The sequence below is a fragment of the Amblyraja radiata genome, chromosome 18, assembly GCF_010909765.2.
Source record: "Amblyraja radiata isolate CabotCenter1 chromosome 18, sAmbRad1.1.pri, whole genome shotgun sequence".
NCBI classification, from domain to species: domain Eukaryota; kingdom Metazoa; phylum Chordata; class Chondrichthyes; order Rajiformes; family Rajidae; genus Amblyraja; species Amblyraja radiata.
In genome coordinates this window covers 31153990-31170680 of record NC_045973.1, presented here as the reverse complement: position 1 = coordinate 31170680, position 16691 = coordinate 31153990, and the positions used below count along the sequence as shown (strand labels likewise).

General features: G+C 42.3%; 1 protein-coding gene across 3 annotated transcripts in view; it reads left to right on the top strand.

Annotated features, from left to right (window-relative positions):
* The window catches only part of fancd2 (FA complementation group D2), a 93130-nt gene that overhangs the window by 29526 nt on the left and 46913 nt on the right, over positions 1-16691 (top strand). For all 3 annotated transcript variants that reach the window (XR_004414673.1, XM_033037042.1, XM_033037041.1), the window contains exons 16-23: positions 3227-3358; positions 7509-7616; positions 7797-7906; positions 10178-10238; positions 10396-10515; positions 11225-11298; positions 14117-14263; positions 14373-14473. Coding sequence is in view for 2 of the 3 variants with exons in the window: in XM_033037042.1 (XP_032892933.1) it covers positions 3227-3358; positions 7509-7616; positions 7797-7906; positions 10178-10238; positions 10396-10515; positions 11225-11298; positions 14117-14263; positions 14373-14473 (853 nt within the window). In the remaining variant the exon portion in view is untranslated. The remainder of the gene's footprint in view (positions 1-3226; positions 3359-7508; positions 7617-7796; positions 7907-10177; positions 10239-10395; positions 10516-11224; positions 11299-14116; positions 14264-14372; positions 14474-16691) is intronic.

The window sequence follows — 16691 nt, the reverse complement described above, 5'->3', positions numbered from 1 at the left end:
ATCAATATTCAAGAGAAAATAACCAGATATTAATGGATTTTGTAAGCAAGATGCTGGAAATGTTATGTCCCTAGTTAGCTAAGCTGAGGTGGAGACACGAAACTTCCCTGATCCTGAGCTGGAGATCACCAACTGTTCGAGTTATTCCGGTCCAGTTGTGCTAATTCATGTCAGCATTGCCTAGTTGGCCAAGGGCAAAGAGTTTCTGCCGATGCAAGGTTTGGGAGTTTCTGCTTGGGCACAGAGTGCTGTGGGAGGTCAGCGCTGCAGATTCAGGACAGTAGCACTGGCGTCCAGGGAAATTAAAACATTGGCAGTTCATCTACCGATCTCCCAGTGTAGACTGCTAATCAATAAAACTGCAGGTGCAGTAAATCTGAAAATAAAAATACTAGAAACTTTCAGTCAGGCAGCATCTGTGGAAAGAGAAATAGTTATCGTTTCGGGTCAGAATCCCTTCGGCAGTGTCCATCACCACATATCCATGTGAAGGCTGTTAAACTGAAGGTTATATGTACACAAGGAACAGCAGGTGCTTGTTTCCAGAAAAAGATAAATAGAGCTGGAACAATTCAGCGAGTCAGGCAGCATCTCTGGAGGGCATGAATAGGACGTTTCGAGTCGGGAAGTCGGAATCAGACTGATTGTAGTAGTGGGAGAAAGCTGGAAGAGATGTGGTAGTGGGACAAAGCCTGACAAGTGATAGGTGGATACAGGTGAAGGTGGATACAGGCAGTCACAGTGGCACAGCGGTAAAGTTGCTGCCTTACAGCAAAATGCAGCGCCAGAGACCCGGGTTCGATCCCGACTACGGGTGCTGTCTGTATGGGGTTTGTACGTTCTCCCTGTGATCTGCGTGGATTTTCTCCAAGATCTTCAGTTTCCTCCCACACTCCAAAGACGTACAGGTTTGTAGGTTACTTGGCTTGATTAATTGGCTTGATAAAAATGTTAAATTGTCCAAGTTGGCGATATGCAGAGTACTGCCCTGCCGACTACTAAATTCCGAAGGTTCAGAAGGTGAGGTTATACGTGGTTGTGACCAGATCTGCTTGTTTGCCACTACAGCACCATCATGTGATCGTGCATTTCCAGCAGAGGCTGCAGTTCCACTCTGACTCTGTTAACATTCACCCTATGAAGACAGTTTGCCATCAGAGTGTGACATGTTTAATCATACCAGTTTGGTGATATCTTGCCACAAACAGAAAATTGAGCAGTGCTGTTTCTTAAGTTGCCATGGTACATCTTCCCTTTTGTAGTTGATTGAAACCAAGAAAAGTGTCCCGGATGATTTTGAAGAATTACTCAGCTTGGTAGTTAGTTAGATTTTACTATTCTGTGTTATTATCTCTGCTGTAATCGGCTACCCATGAATGCAAGTGTCTCTGTGTATGGCCCTTTGCAAGTGAGGTATAAGCTTCAGAGAAACACACTGGACTTTATAGTCCACCTTGACCATGACGGCTGTGGTTCCTATCTCTGCTAATCCCATTTGACTACATTAGATCTATATCTCTCTATTCCTTTCCTATCCAAGTACTTGTCCAAATGCGTTTTGCACACTGTAATAGCATCTGTCTCTACTACATGCTCTGACAGCTCATGCCAGAAACCACTATCTTCTGTGTGGAAAAGTTTGCTGCTCAGATCTGTCACCTTAAATCTAGTTCTGGACTCCCCTACCCTGGGAGCAAGATTGTGACTATATTTCCCATTAATTCTCCTTAATTTTTGTAAACTTCCACAAGGTCACCACTCAGCCTCCTCTGTTCCTGTGAGAATAAACCCAGCCTACCCAATCTCTTCTTATAACTATATGCCTCAATTCCAGGCAACATGCTGGTGAAGACAGGCACAGTGCTGAAGTAACTCAATGGGACAGGCAACATCTCTGGAGAAAAGGGATTGGTGACTTTTTGGGTCGGGACCCTCCTTCAGTCCCAACACGAAACGTCACCTTTTTTTCTCCAGAGATGCTGCCTGTCCTGCTGAGTCACTCCAGTCTTTGGTATAAACCAGCAGTTCTTTGTTTCTACGTTTCAACATCCTAGTGAATCTCTATTGCACTATTGCTACCACATCCTTCCTGCAGTGTCGCAACCAGAATTGTGCATAATACTCTTAAGCGCAGTCAAGCCAATGTTTTTTTTACAGCTGCAACATGATGTCCCAAGCCTTCATTGTTAACCAATGCTGACCAGTGATCATCCCATACACTAACACTATCCTACATTCGAGGGACAATTTACAATTTCACCAAAGACAAACTTGTACGTCTGGAGTGGGGGAGGAAACCGAGCACCCGGAGAAAATCTATGTGGATACAAGGAAAATGTACAAACTCCGTACAGACAACACCCCATAGTCAAGATGAAACCCGGGTCTCTGGAGCTGTAAGGCAGAAGCTCTACTGCTGTGCCATTGTGCCATCCACTGTGCCACCTTCATCTCAGTGAGCTCTGAACGTGCCCCAAATTCTCTTTGTATCCAAATATCCCTGCCATTTACTCTAGATTCCCTATCAGAGTTTGGCCTCCCAGAGTTCATTACCTCACTTTTTTCTGGATTTTCCTCCCACAATAGGTACCTGTGCAAGAAAAAAAACAAACTATCTGGAAATACTGTTTCTCTTTCTGCACATGCTGCCTAAGGTGCTGCCTGTTTCTAGTAATTCCTGTTTCCATTTTAGATCTACATTATCAGTAGTAATTTGCTTTTGGATTATAGGTCTTCGCATTAACGCTAGAGTATCACTGTTAGTAGAGGTTATGAGCAGGGGACAGGGTAGGGGTTGGAAATAACATTACAAGCATGCATGAGAAGTAACATCAGCTGTATATACCAGGTAATTTTAAACATGATAAGTACATTATTTTCCAACAAATTCTTAACACCCCTTCCCCCACAATCAGTCTGAAGAAGGGTCCCAACCTGAAACATCACCTGTCATCCATGTGCTGGACATATGCTGGCTAACCCTTTGATTTACTCCAGCACTTTTGAGTCTTTTCCAAACATACCTTTTTTTCTATGTTTCAAGGCATACATTACACAAGTCAAACTCAGTGAAAAGATTAATGAAAAGATTGCTTGTCCATTACAGCTGTCTGACCTAAAGATCTTTCATTTTTTAATGTTTTATTTCCAATGTGTTTATATGCTCATTAGCATATAAATCAAATCGGAGTATGTAATCGGTGTGATTATTTGTCCCTCTGTACAGGAGGTTGTTGGAGCACTGGTGACACATGTTTGTAGTGGTTTCACAGCAGAGGTGGATATCTCACTCGATGTACTCACAGACCTGGTCTCCCAGAGCTCATCTGCTATGGCCATCTATGCTGTCTTTGTGAAGGTGAGTGGAAAGAACTTTGAGCTTTACTTTGTATTTTACTTGCAAGAGAAACATTTAAGGTATCTAAGAATGTCATGTGGATGGAGAAGCATTAGTATTTTAGCATGAGATGCCACAGAATGATGGAACATGAGCTGGTGAAACTGCTGCCACACAGCACCAGAGACCCGGGTTCTATCCTAACGTTGGGTGCTGTCTGTATGTTCTTTCTGTGGCCGTGTGGGTTTCCTCTGGGTTGCTCTGGTTTTTCTCCCACACCCTGAAGACATGCAGGTCTGTAAGTACATCGTGAGATATCCACCTCTGCTGGTTAATTGGCCTCTATAAAAGTACTGTACTCTAAACTATACTAAACGTTCATTAGGAACAGCTTTCCTGGAGATATTCAGCAGACTTCAGGATTTCCTTTTAACTACCAGCCTTGTCCCAATGTCTTATATTTAGTTCCTGGGGATCTTTGGTAAGCCCAGTTTCTTTTGTTTTTTTTTGTGCCTCATTTTCTTCGTGCTTCCTCCACCATTCAATCAGATCATGACTAACTTGAAACCCAGGCAGTGATTGACTTAAATGCTCTCTAAAATGATTTAACAAGCCATTTGGTGTAACAAACTGCAATGTTTAAAAAATAATAATAATAGCCCCTCTGCCTCTGAGTCGGAGGGTCAAAGGACTATCTTTGGGATATGATGACACAATTTTACCTGACACTTTGGTGCAGTGCTGAGGAACCACTGCACTCTGAGGTGCTCAATGACTGCAAAGTTCAAATGTTATTGCCTTTTCTCCATCCATCCATACCGATATCTCAATTAAGGTGAGTTGTCCTGTCTTTTTCTTTGGGTGTAAGCCTCCTGCAGATGATACTTAATGGAAGACTTGGAAGAATTTATTGAAATCCCATCACTGTCGGTGAACTTTTCAGTCAAGAGAGTTTTATTAGAATAGAATAGTTTCTTTATTGTCATTGTAACATGAACCATGTACAACGAAATTGTAAAATGTCAGCCAGTCAGTGCACCATTCAAACATTTCTAAAAGCTAACGATACATACAAAGTAAAATATTTAAAAAGATAAACAACTAAAATAAATATCATAAAAATAGCACGCATAAACACCCAGCCCTACATCCTTCTGTCGATTTCATGTATGTATGTATCGCCCCTGCGTTCCTTGGCGGCTACATTTAGTGCCTTTATAGCAGTGGGGTAAAAACTGTTTTTAAGTCTGTTTGTCCTTGTCCTTGTAGATCTGTACCGTCTGCCTGACGGTAACAGTTCAAACAGGGAGTGTCCGGGGTGGGAAATGTCCTTTATAATACTCTGGGATTTTTTGATGCAGCGGGAACTGTGTAAGTCCTCCAAGGTAAGAGGGCACCCGACAATCCTCTGGGCGTTGTCAATGGCCCTCTGGAGCGCTTTCCTCTGAGCCGCTGTGCAGCTGGTGTACCATACGCATACACAGTATGTTAGGAGGCTCTCAATGGAGCACCGATAAAAGGACAGCAGCAGTCTCTGAGTGATGTTATTCTTCCTGAGCACCCTCAGGAAGTGCAGTCTCTGCTGGACCTTTTTCAGCAGCGCAGAGGTGTTCACGCTCCACGTCAGGTCCTCCTCAATATGGATTCCCAGGAAGCGGAAATCCGCCACCCTCTCCACACAGTCCCCTCTGATAATTAATGGTACCATGTCCGTTTTATTCTTCCTGAAGTCTATTATTATCTCCTTGGTCTTTAAGGTGTTAAGGAGCAGGTTATTTTCTCCACACCACACTGTCAGCTGCTCCACCTCATCCCGGTAGGCGTACTCGTCCCCCCCAGAGATGAGTCCCACCACCGTAGTGTCATCCGCAAATTTGACAATGGTGTTGCTGTGGTGGGCGGGGATGCAGTCATGTGTGTAGATGGTGTAGAGCAGGGGGCTCAGCACGCAGCCCTGTGGAGAGCCGGTACTGAGGCTGAGGGCCGTGGATGTGTGATGGCCCACTCTGACTCTCTGGCTGCGACCCGACAGGAAGCTATTTATCCACATGCAGGTGGAGTGTGGAAGTCCCAAGTCCCCCAGTTTGTCCACCAGTTTGTGGGGAAGGATGGTATTAAAGGCAGAGCTGTAGTCCACAAAGAGCATCCGCATGTAGCTCCCCCGCTGCTCCAGGTGGGACAGTGCAGCATGGAGAGCTGTGGCTACAGCGTCCTCTGTAGATCTATTCGCTCTGTACGCAAACTGGTGGGGGTCAAAGCTTCGGGGCAGGAGTGATGTGATGTGACCCCGGACCAGTTTTTCAAAACACTTCATCACCACTGGTGTGAGTGCGACTGGCCGGTAGTCGTTGAGGCTGGAAATGTGGGTTTTTTTGGGCAAGGGGACTATGGTTGCGGACTTCAGACAGGGTGGAACAGTGGACTGGGCCAGAGACTGGTTGAAAATCCTCGTACAGACTCCAGCCAGCTGGTCAGCGCAGTCCTTCAGCACGCGTCCAGAGACGCCGTCGGGTCCAGTAGCCTTCCTTGGATTGATGGCCCGCAGCGTGCGCCTCACCTCATGCTCCTCTATCTTGAGGGTTAGGCTGCTGTGGACCATGTGGTGTGATGTGGCTGTCTCGGGTGGCTCCACTTCAAAGCGAGCAAAGAAGAGGTTCAGCTCCTCTGCCAACGAGGCGTCACCTTCAGCAGCTCCAAGGTTGGTCTTGTATTGTTATAGGTACCAACAATGGAACAAATTGTGCTAGTATTTAAGGCCTGTAATATAACACACATAAATAATAAATAAAAATTCAATTAACTAATAACCCCAATACTCATGCAAAAAAGTTCAAAGTCTTTAATGCAACCAAGTTCATAGGTTAGTGTTGTGTAGTATTCAAGAGCCTGATGCTTGTTAGGAAGAAGGTATTCTTGAACCTCGTATCACATTTTTCAGACTCCTCTAACTTCTTCCGATGGCAGAATGAAATAAGAGCGTGGTTAGGGTGGTATTGGTCTTTGAAGTGGCAAAAGAAGAGTAATTCGAAAATTTCTATGGGGATGGCACAGTGGTGCAGCGGTAGAATTGCTGTCTTACAGCGCCAGAGACCCGGGTTCTATCCTGACGATGGATGCTGTCTGTGTGGAGTTTGTAGCTCCGTGTGGGATTTCTCTGGGTGCTCCAGTTTCCCTCCCACACTCCAAAGACATGCAGGTTTGTAGGTTAGTTGGCTTTGGTAAAATTGTAAATTGTCTGTAGTGTGTAGGATAGTGGTGGTTTGCGGGATGATCGCTAGTCGGCGCAGAGTTGGTGGGCCGAAGGGCAAAGTTTAAAAATCGCAAAATCTTTTATTTAAAAGATTCTACTTGGAAGTGTACTGGCTCTTAACCCAGTCCTTTTCTGCACCAAACTAATAACTTCCTTAGTATTTGCTTATCACTCAGACAGATATCAGCACAATAATAGGGGAACTAGCTGTTGATAATTTCCCAGAAACCAGTCAGGAATAAATAGCTTTATTTCCTAATTTGAATTTTAATACACAGAAATGTTGACAGCCTTCATTTCTTTGCGGCACAGTGGTGCAGCTAGTGTAGCTGCTGCCATAAAGCACCACTGATCTTGGTTCAATCCTGACTATATGGAGTTTGCACGTTCTCTCTGTGACTGTGTGAATCTTTTGAGTGCTTTGGTTTCCTCCCACATCACAAAGACGTGCGGGTTTGTAGGTTAGTTGGCCACTTAGAATTGCCCCTTGTGTGTACGTGGGTAGTATGATCTGGGGGAATGTAGAATATAGAACAGCACAGTGCTTGGGCTTCAGCCAAACATTTTCATGATGCCAAGATAAATTAATCTCTTCTGCCTGCACACAATCAATATCCCTCCATTCCCAGTCTATTTTAAAGCCTCTTAAGCGCCACTATGGCATCTGCTTCCAGTGGCAGCAAATTCCGGGCACCCACCACCCCCCTATATTAAAAAAAATTGTCCCGCACATTGAAATTGATGGGAAAGTTAGATTAATGTAGGATTAATGTAAATGGCAGATTGAAAGTGCCTAGACCCGGTGCCTAGAATGTTTCCATGCTGTATTTTGCTGTGACTATGACTGATAACTTAACCGAGCTTTGATTTGTCAATGATGGTAATACTTCCAGCACACTAAGGAATATTTTTATTTTGCAGGGTATTTTGGATTATATGGACAACTTGTCCCCTCAACAAATTAGGAAGCTGTTTTTCATTCTCAGCACATTGGCTTTCAGTAGAGGACTGGAGGGCAGCCATATTCAGGTGAGGGAAAGACTATTACATGTTTCCTATGCATGTGTTTTAGTTCTTCCTGAATTTTATCTCATTAAAACTTATATACGTTCGCTAAAAGTATTCTCTCTGCTTTCAAGAACTAGGTCTAGAGTAATGATGTGTGTTAACTTGAAGGGTTGCTAACCTCTGCCTTGACACATTTCACAGGATGACATGCACATTATTATCAGGAAACAACTGTCCAGTACTATATCCAAATACAAGCGCATCGGGATCATCGGGGCAGTCATGATGGTGGGATCCATGGCTTGTGACGGGTATTATACTTTACATATCATCTATTGTTAAATCTCTCTGATCAACTTTTAGCAAAGATGTCAAGAGAAAATAAGGTTACTTTTTGATAAAACCATTTGTGTGCAGCGATGGGAACTTTCAAGCCTGGAAATGAATAGGTAGTGTTTCTTAGTCACCAACGTCAAACTTGATTAGTAAGTGAAAATCAAAAAAAAACAAACAGATGCTGGAAATCAAAATCAAAATAGAAAATGGTGGAAATACGTAGCAGATCAGGCAACGCCTGTGGGAAGAGAAACAAAGCTAAAGTTACAGGTGGAGGACCTTTCTCAAGGTGGCACCATGGAGCAGAGCTAGAGTTGCTGCCTTACAGCGCCAGAGGCCCGGATTCGATCCTGGCCACAGATGCTGTCTGTACTGAGTTTGTACCTTCTCCCTGTGACCACGTGGGTTTTCTCTGGCTGCTCCGGTTTTCTCACACACTCCAAGGTTGTACAGGTTTGAAGGTTACTTGACTGTTGAAATTGTAAATTATCCCCAGTGTGTAGGATAGTGTTAGTGTATGGGGTGATCGCTGGTCGGCATGGACTCAGTGGGCCAAAGGGCCTGTTTCCGCACTGTATCTCTAAAACTGAAAAGGAGACAACAGAAGCCTGTAAAGCTAGAGTGAGGGTGTTGCAGGGGGATGTTTCTGATAGTGTAAAACTGGGGGGACCATGGGGAAATACCGTAAACAAGGTATCTGATCATTGAGTGAATGGGAGCAATTGGAGAGACTGTGGAAGTTGTGAATTGCAGAAAAGGAGGACATGACCAGTAGGTGTATGCTCACCTTCCACAGATGGAAATAGAAGAAAACAAATGGAGGAAACAAAACACATGCTGAACATGTATCGCAGATGGGTGATTACTTTTTCCACACAAACGGTGGTGGGTGTCTGGAACGAGCTGCTGGAAGAGGGAGTTGAGGCTGGAACTCGCAACTTTTCAGAAGCAGTTGGACACATACATGGATAGGACCGATTAGAGGGATATGGGCTAAATGCAGGCAAATGGGACTCGTGTAGATGGAACATGCTGGTCGGTGTGGGTAGGTTGGGCCAAAGGGCCTGTTTCCACACTGTGTGTCTCTATGACTAATATAGACTGAGAAATCTGAAGTTGTAGAATTTAATATTGAGTCCAGAAGGGTGCAACATGACCTGAGGAAAGATGTTCTTCAAGATTGTGTTGTGCCTCACTGTGACAGTAGAATAAAGGGAGGCTACTTTAATTCTCCATCCAATCCTGCTGACCTATAATGGCCTATAGTCAGTGGTACACAAAGTGCTGGAGTATCTCAACGGATGTTTTAGGTCAGGACCCTTCAGACTCCATGTCGGTGCCTCCATATCCAAGTTAAAGGATGAAATTCTGTAAGTAACATGCAGTTTCTAAGAGTGTTTTGGCACAGTGACGAAGAGGACACTATTCATATCATTGACATCATGGCAAAATGTCACAAATTAATCCTGCAGATAGTAGCGAAAGTAGAAACGAGGAACTGCAGATGCTGGTTTTACAACAAAAAAACCCCACAAAGTGCTGGAATAACTCAGTGGGACAGGCAGCGTTCCTGGCGAACATGGATAGGTGATGTGTCGGTTCAGGATAAGAAGAGTCCTGACCTGAAATGTCACCTATCCATGTTCTCCAGGGTTGCTGCCTGAACCACTGAAGTACTTCAGAACTTTGAGTCCTTTTTTTCTCCTGCGGATAACTTAGAACATCTATGATTTTGGTGTTCACTGTATCTAACTGCATTGAGGTGGCAGTGTCATTAATTAGACTAGTGTAGATGGGACATGTTGGCCGGTTGGGCCCAGTGATCTTAAAGAGGTGTATAAAATCATGAGAGGAATAGATCTGATAGATACACAGAGTATTGTGCCCAGTGTAGGGGAATCTAGGACCAAGGTTCAAGGTGAAGGGGAAAAGATTTAAAAGGAATCTGAGGGGTTCCTTTTTCACACAAAGGGTGATGGGTGTATGGAACAAGCTGCCACATGTGGTAGTTGAGGCTGGGACTATCCCAACGTTTAAGAAACAGTCAGATACCTGGACAGGACAGGTTTGAAGGGATATGGATCAAGTGCAGGCAGGTTTGACTAGTGTAGCTGGCTGGTGTGGGCAAGTTGGGTCGAAGGGCCTGTTTCCACACTGTATCACTCTATGACTCTGTGACACTAGCAAGATATAATTTAAGGCTAATTTCAAACCAAACACTATCTAAATTTGTGCCTCTTTTCCAGAAGCAAAGTTGATACGTGTTCATCAGATTTACCAGCCATGAGCAAGGAATCGTTCAGACAGGTATGATCTTTTGATATTTACTTTTACTTCCTACCTTTAGTACAGATGGGAGTAGTTTAGATTAGCTTCATATTTGGTGCAGACAATGTGGGCTGAAGAGCCTGTTCCTGTACTGTTACTCTTCAATGTTATATTTCTGAAACAATCTGTATGTTAGGCGACAGCTCTGCTTGAACTGGTACGTTCCTGCAGTGAACATTCTCCAGAGGCTGCTGCTCTCTATTATGATGAGATGGCTAACTTGGTTCAGAAAGGAAACCTGGATCCCCAAGTGCAGGTAAACCAAAACTTTATATGTATTTAACTAATAGTCTTTATTCGTACACTATTTAACTACTTGCATTTGTTCTTTTCTAACTTTCTGCCCTGATCATCAAAAGATCTGTTGGTTACAGGTGTCAATATTTGGCAAACTGAATTCTTGAGAAATATGGGTGCTTTGCTTTCTGCATTTTGTTTCTGGCAAATGTTTCCATTTGCCTCTTATTTCCCACCTACAACTTTTTACTTTAAAAAAAATATATATTTCACATCTCTATTAGCAGAAAATTATAAAACAGAGCTTATTCACTACTATTTTCCGCATTGGAGACCCTCAGACGATCTTCAATCGGATTTTACTGGACTTTATCTTGCACTGAACGTTATTCCCTTTATTCTGTATCTGTACACTATGGACGGCTTGATTGTAATCTTGTATAGTCTTTCCACTGACTGGTTAGCATGCAACAAAAACCTTGGTTCACGTGACAATAAACAAACAAAATTTAAAAAATGTCCTTCAGTGTATTTTAGTGCAGTTTTTGAAGATAGGTGAGGTAGTGAGTTGTGAGTTTGAATAAACTTGGAATCTTGTAAATATATAATCACGGAAAATTGGCAAATTAATTAAATACGGTAGATACAGTACACGCAATGTTTGTAAAATGACCGTTTTGATTACTTCAAACATAGTAAGCACCTTCCTCCTTTTGTTCATGGTCTAGGAATTAATTGGAAGGAGCGTACTTGATGATTTTCAAGAAGACTTTGTTGTAGATCTAATACCAGACATCGCTAAGTAAGTTGTGAATTATTGCTTATCACATACAGTGCCCTCCATAATGTTTGGGACAAAGACCCATAATTTATTTATTTGCCTCTGTCCTCCACAATTTGAGATTTGTAATAGAAAAAAAATCACATGTGGTTAAAGTGCACATTGTCAGATTTTATTAAAGGCCATTTTTATACATTTTGGTTTCACCATGTAGAAATTACAGCAGTGTTTATACATAGTCACCCCACCCCCATTTCAGGGCACCATAATGTTTGGGACACATGGCTTCACAGGTGTTTGTAATTGATCATGTGTGTTTAATTGCCTCCTTCATGCAGGTATAAGAGAGCTCTCAGCACCTAGTCTTTTCTCCAGTCCAACCTTGAAAACTTTTATTGTTGTTTATCAACATGAGGACCAAAGTTGTGCCAATAAAAGTCAGTGAAGCCATTATGAGACTGAGAAACAAGAATAAAACTGTTAGAGACATCTGCCAAACCTTAGGCTTACCAAAATCAACTGTTTGGAATATCATTAAGAAGAAAGAGAGCCCTGGTGAGCTTGCTAATCGCAAAGGGACTGGCAGGCCAAGGAAGGCCTCCACAGCTGATGACAGAATTCTCTCTATAATAAAGAAAAACCCCCAAACACTTGTCCAACAGATCAGAAACAATCTTCAGGTGTGGATTTATCAATGAGCACTGTCCGCAGAAGACTTCATGAACAGAAATACAGAGGCTACACTGCAAGATGCAAGCCACTGGTTTGCTGCAAAAATAGAATGGCCAGGTTACAGTTTGCCAAGATGTACTTAAAAGAGCAACCACAGTTCTGGAAAAAGGTCTTGTGGACAGATGATTATTAACGAAGATTAACTTGTATTAGACAAAGATTAACTTATATCAGAGTGTTGGCAAGAGCAAAGCATGGAGAAGAGAAGGAACTGCCCAAGATCCAAAGCACACCACCGCATCTGTGAAACACAGTGGTGGGGTTGTTATGGCCTGGGCATGCATGGCTGCTGAAGGTACTGGCTCACTTATCTTCATTGATGATACAACTGCGCATTGTAGTAGCATAATGAATTTTGAAGTGTATAGACGCATCCCATCTGCTCAAGTTCAAACAGATGTCTTAAACATTGGCCGGCGGTTCATTCTACAGCAAAACAATGATCCCAAACATACTGCTAAAGCAACAAAGGAGTTTTTCAAAGCTAAAAAATGGTCAATTCTTGAGTGGCCAAGTCACTCACCCGATCTGAACCAGATTGAGCATGCCTTTTACATGCTGAAGAGAAAACTGAAGGGAACTAGCCCCCAAAACAAGCATAAGCTAAAGATGGCTGTAATACATGCCTGGCAGAGCATCACCAGAGAAGACACCCAGCAACTGGTGATATCCACGAATCACAGACTTCAAGCAGTCATTGCATGCAAAGGATATGTAACAAAATACTAAACACGACTACTGTCATTTACATGACATTGCTGTATCCCAAACATTATGGTGTCCTGTAATGGGGGGGGGGGGGACTATGTATAAACACTGCTGTAATTTCTACATGGTGAAACCAAAATGTGTAAAAATGGCCTTTATTAAAATCTGACAATGTGCACTTTAACCACATGTGATTATTTTCTATTATAAATCTCAAATTGTGTAGTACAGAAGCAAATAAATAAATGATGGGTCTTTGTCCTTAACATTATGGAGGGCACTGTATCATGATAGTTACATTCTCTCTGTTTGCGCACCATTTATTCACGATATGAGATTACCTGGGAATAATGGAAATGCATATTCAGTGCCCAGAACAATTTTTCAGATTTTACATAAGTACCAAATTGGTATTATACAGAAGCCTATCTAAAAGCATCTCTAAAATATTCAAACTGCTAATCCACAAACAAAACCATTACTCAAGATAAAAGTCAATTTGTGAATGGCAGCATTTTGCAAGAGCAAATTATTAAATTAACATAAGTTATGGGTGGTTGGAATCCTGGCCTGGTTAGATAAAAAGCATGGAAAATAAACCACATCACCACTATCATCACATAAAATAATTTGCTAAATATATCTTTGGATGTCAACAATGCCTTTAACATCTCAATCATCATGCATAAACTATATATTGGATCAAGGAAGAAAAATAGTATTGGAGGAAAGACAATTATGCGCCACTTTGTGTTGGTCTATCACATAAAATCCCAATAAAATACATTTACGTTTGTGGTTGTAACGTGACAAAATGTGGAAAAGTTCAAGGGGTATGAATACTTTTGCAAGCCACTGTATGTTTGTGTATTTGTGGTTATTGGGTTGGGGAAGGTGATAATGATGAACATGGCCATTAAATGATCGTAAATCTCACAGAGTGGTGATCTACATTTCAGTCCTTGTACACTTGAGAGGATGGGTTAGGCATGGCATTTTTTCACTTACTGCACCCATGCCAAGTGGCTTCGTTGCACCATGTTGAATAATTGTCACCTTTGGATCATGGGCCTTTCCATTAGAAAGATTAAAACTACCCAAATTAGCTTTGTAGGGGTTTCCTCAGACAGTTTTATCAGGGTTTGATCGGAATATGGGAAAGTTATTTGAATGAATGACAGATACTTTATTATCATATGTGACATGTCACAGTGAAATTCTTTGTTTTGCACACAAGGTATGCAAAGAGTCGCCACGTATATAGCGCCGACAAAGTTATAGTTTTGTGTAGTCCCAATGGTCCCTCTTTGTTCTCTTGGTCACTCCCCCACCCTGGGTCCCTTTAATACTCAATGTGCTGTCCAGATGCTGCACTTAATACATATTTTGATTCTTTCAGTAAATATCTGCTGCCACTGAAGTGCATGTTTAATCTGGATGAAGAAGAGAGTGAAGGTGGGATTGTTATCAACCTACTGCCGCTGCTGTCCAACAGTTTGACTAACGCAAGCATTGATGGAAAACGCAGCAAACAGGGGGCCAAGAAGTAAGAACCAGCAGTTAGCTCTTGTAAAACAGTGAACAGCATAGATGTGACTTGTTTTATGTTTTAAAGAAAGCAAAGGTCAAAACGGTATTTATTTGTTACGTTTTAGATGCGTTTCTCCCGTGAGTCTTGCTTCCTTTTTCCGTCTGCTGCGACTATGCGAAGAGGTGCAACACGATGGAAATTTGGAGGAGATTGACGCCCTGTTAGGTGGGTACTGAGGTGCTTAACACTGTTGAGTTTGAGAAGGAAAGGGTGATTTTTGAGAAGATAATTAGCCTTTGACTTCAGCTGAAGTTTGTTTCCCAAGAAGCAGGTGATTTTCTAGACAGGTAATACTTCCACTAATATTGTAATGAATCTGCTTCAGTATATATGAAAGCAAATTGTAACTAACTGTAAGTATATTTAAATGTACAGTAAAAATGAAAATCTAGTATCTAACTATTTGGAAATCTCAATCATTTGGCATCTGGCTCACCAGGTTATGGTTCCCATGCTCCCTATTCACTTGCCGGGACCCTGGTGTCCACGCTCCCTTTCCCAGTGGTTTGAACATTAGTTTCTCTAATTTCAAGTAGCAACTGCATTCTTGTCTTGTTCTGGCCGTTTCTATTTTACAGTCCGAAGAAGGGTTCTGATCCAAAACATCACCAATTTCTTTTCTCCAAAGATGCTGGCTGACCCACTGAGTTACTCCAGTATTTTGTGTCTATCTTTGGTATAAACTACCATCTGCGGTTCCTTCCAACACATATTCGCTTTCCACTTACTGGGTGCACTGGGAAGTTTATAATAATAATAATAATAATAATAATAATAATAATAATAATAATAATAATAGTGTTTAACATTAAAAAAAAAAGTAAATTAAAAGTTGTGTTGGGAAACCCCACTGCCCATTTAGAGCAAATGCCTGAGTACCGTTTCAACGTTGTTTGTAGAACGTAGAACAGAACAGCACAGGAACAGGCCCTTCGGCACAATGTTTGTGCCGAACATGATGCCCAGCTGAACTGATCTCATATGCCTGCACATGATCCACAGCCTTCTATTCCCTGTACTTCAATGTGCGTACCCTAAAGCATCTTAAATGTCACTGTTGTATCGGCCTCCACCACCCACCCCTGGCAATGCATTCTAGGCCACCATCACTTTCTGTGTGAAAAAAAAACTTGCCCCACACATTTCCATTAAACTTTCTCCCTCTCACCTTATAGCTTTGCCTTCCAGTGTTTGGACATATCCACCCTGGGGAAAAAGGTTCCGTCTACCCTATCTATGCCTCTCATAATTTTATATACTTCCAACAAGTCTCCCCTCTACCTCTGACTTTACAGAGAAAACAATCCAAATCTATACAACCTCAATCCGTTGCTGAAACCCTCTAATCCAGGCAGCGTTCTGGTAAAGGGCCTGTCCCACTTTCCCGAGTTATTCCCGAATTCTCCCGAGTTTTCAAACTCGCAGAATGTTCGTAACGAGTCCGTAGGAGGCCGTAGGATTCCGTGGATATATCGTAGCGGCTCGTTATGCTAGCCGTAGGTACTCGGGGCTATTTGTTTACTTGTGGACATTTTTCCTCATGCTGAAAAAACGTCCCGACTCACCTGATGCCCTGAGTACGTACGGCTGACATAACGAGCCGCTACGATATATCCACGGACTCCCACGGCCTCCTACAGACTCGTGACGAACATTCTGCGAGTTTGAAAACTGGGGAGAATTTTTGAATAACTCAGGAGAATTCGTGAATAACTTGGGAAAGTGGGACATCCTCTGCACTCTCTTGAAAGCTTGCACATGTTTCCTGTAATGGGGCGACCAGAACTGCAGGCAATACTCCAGATGTGGCCTAACCTAATCTTCTCACCAGTTTAAAAATATTTGTTTCTGGTGAAGCTTGATGGAACCTCATTGTGATACAGGTAGCTCTCTAGTGGGGAAATTAATTACTGCAACTTGATAATACTGATTCAATTTGTACTGCTTGGCATGAGCCGTAATCCATTATTTGTCAATATAAAATTGTATTTTAAAAGTTTAATTTGATTGACTTAATTTTCTGTACTTTTGCAGATTTTTAAAATATTTTTTGATAGCAGAGTTGACTGAGCATTGGAGATCATAAATGTACTGTATGTTAGTCACTATTGGAGTCATACAGCGTGGAAACAGACCCTTCGGCCCAACTTACCCACAATGACCAACATGTTCCATCTTCATCTCACCTGCCAGGGTTTGGCCCATATCCCTTTGAACCTATTCTCTCCAAGTGCCTGCCGAAATGTTTCTTAAACATCGCAATAGTGCCTGCCTCAACTACCTCCTCAGGCAACTTGTTCAATACACCCACCAAGTCAAGTCAAGTTTATTCGTCACATACACATACGAGATGTGCAGTGAAATGAAAATTGGCGATGCTTGC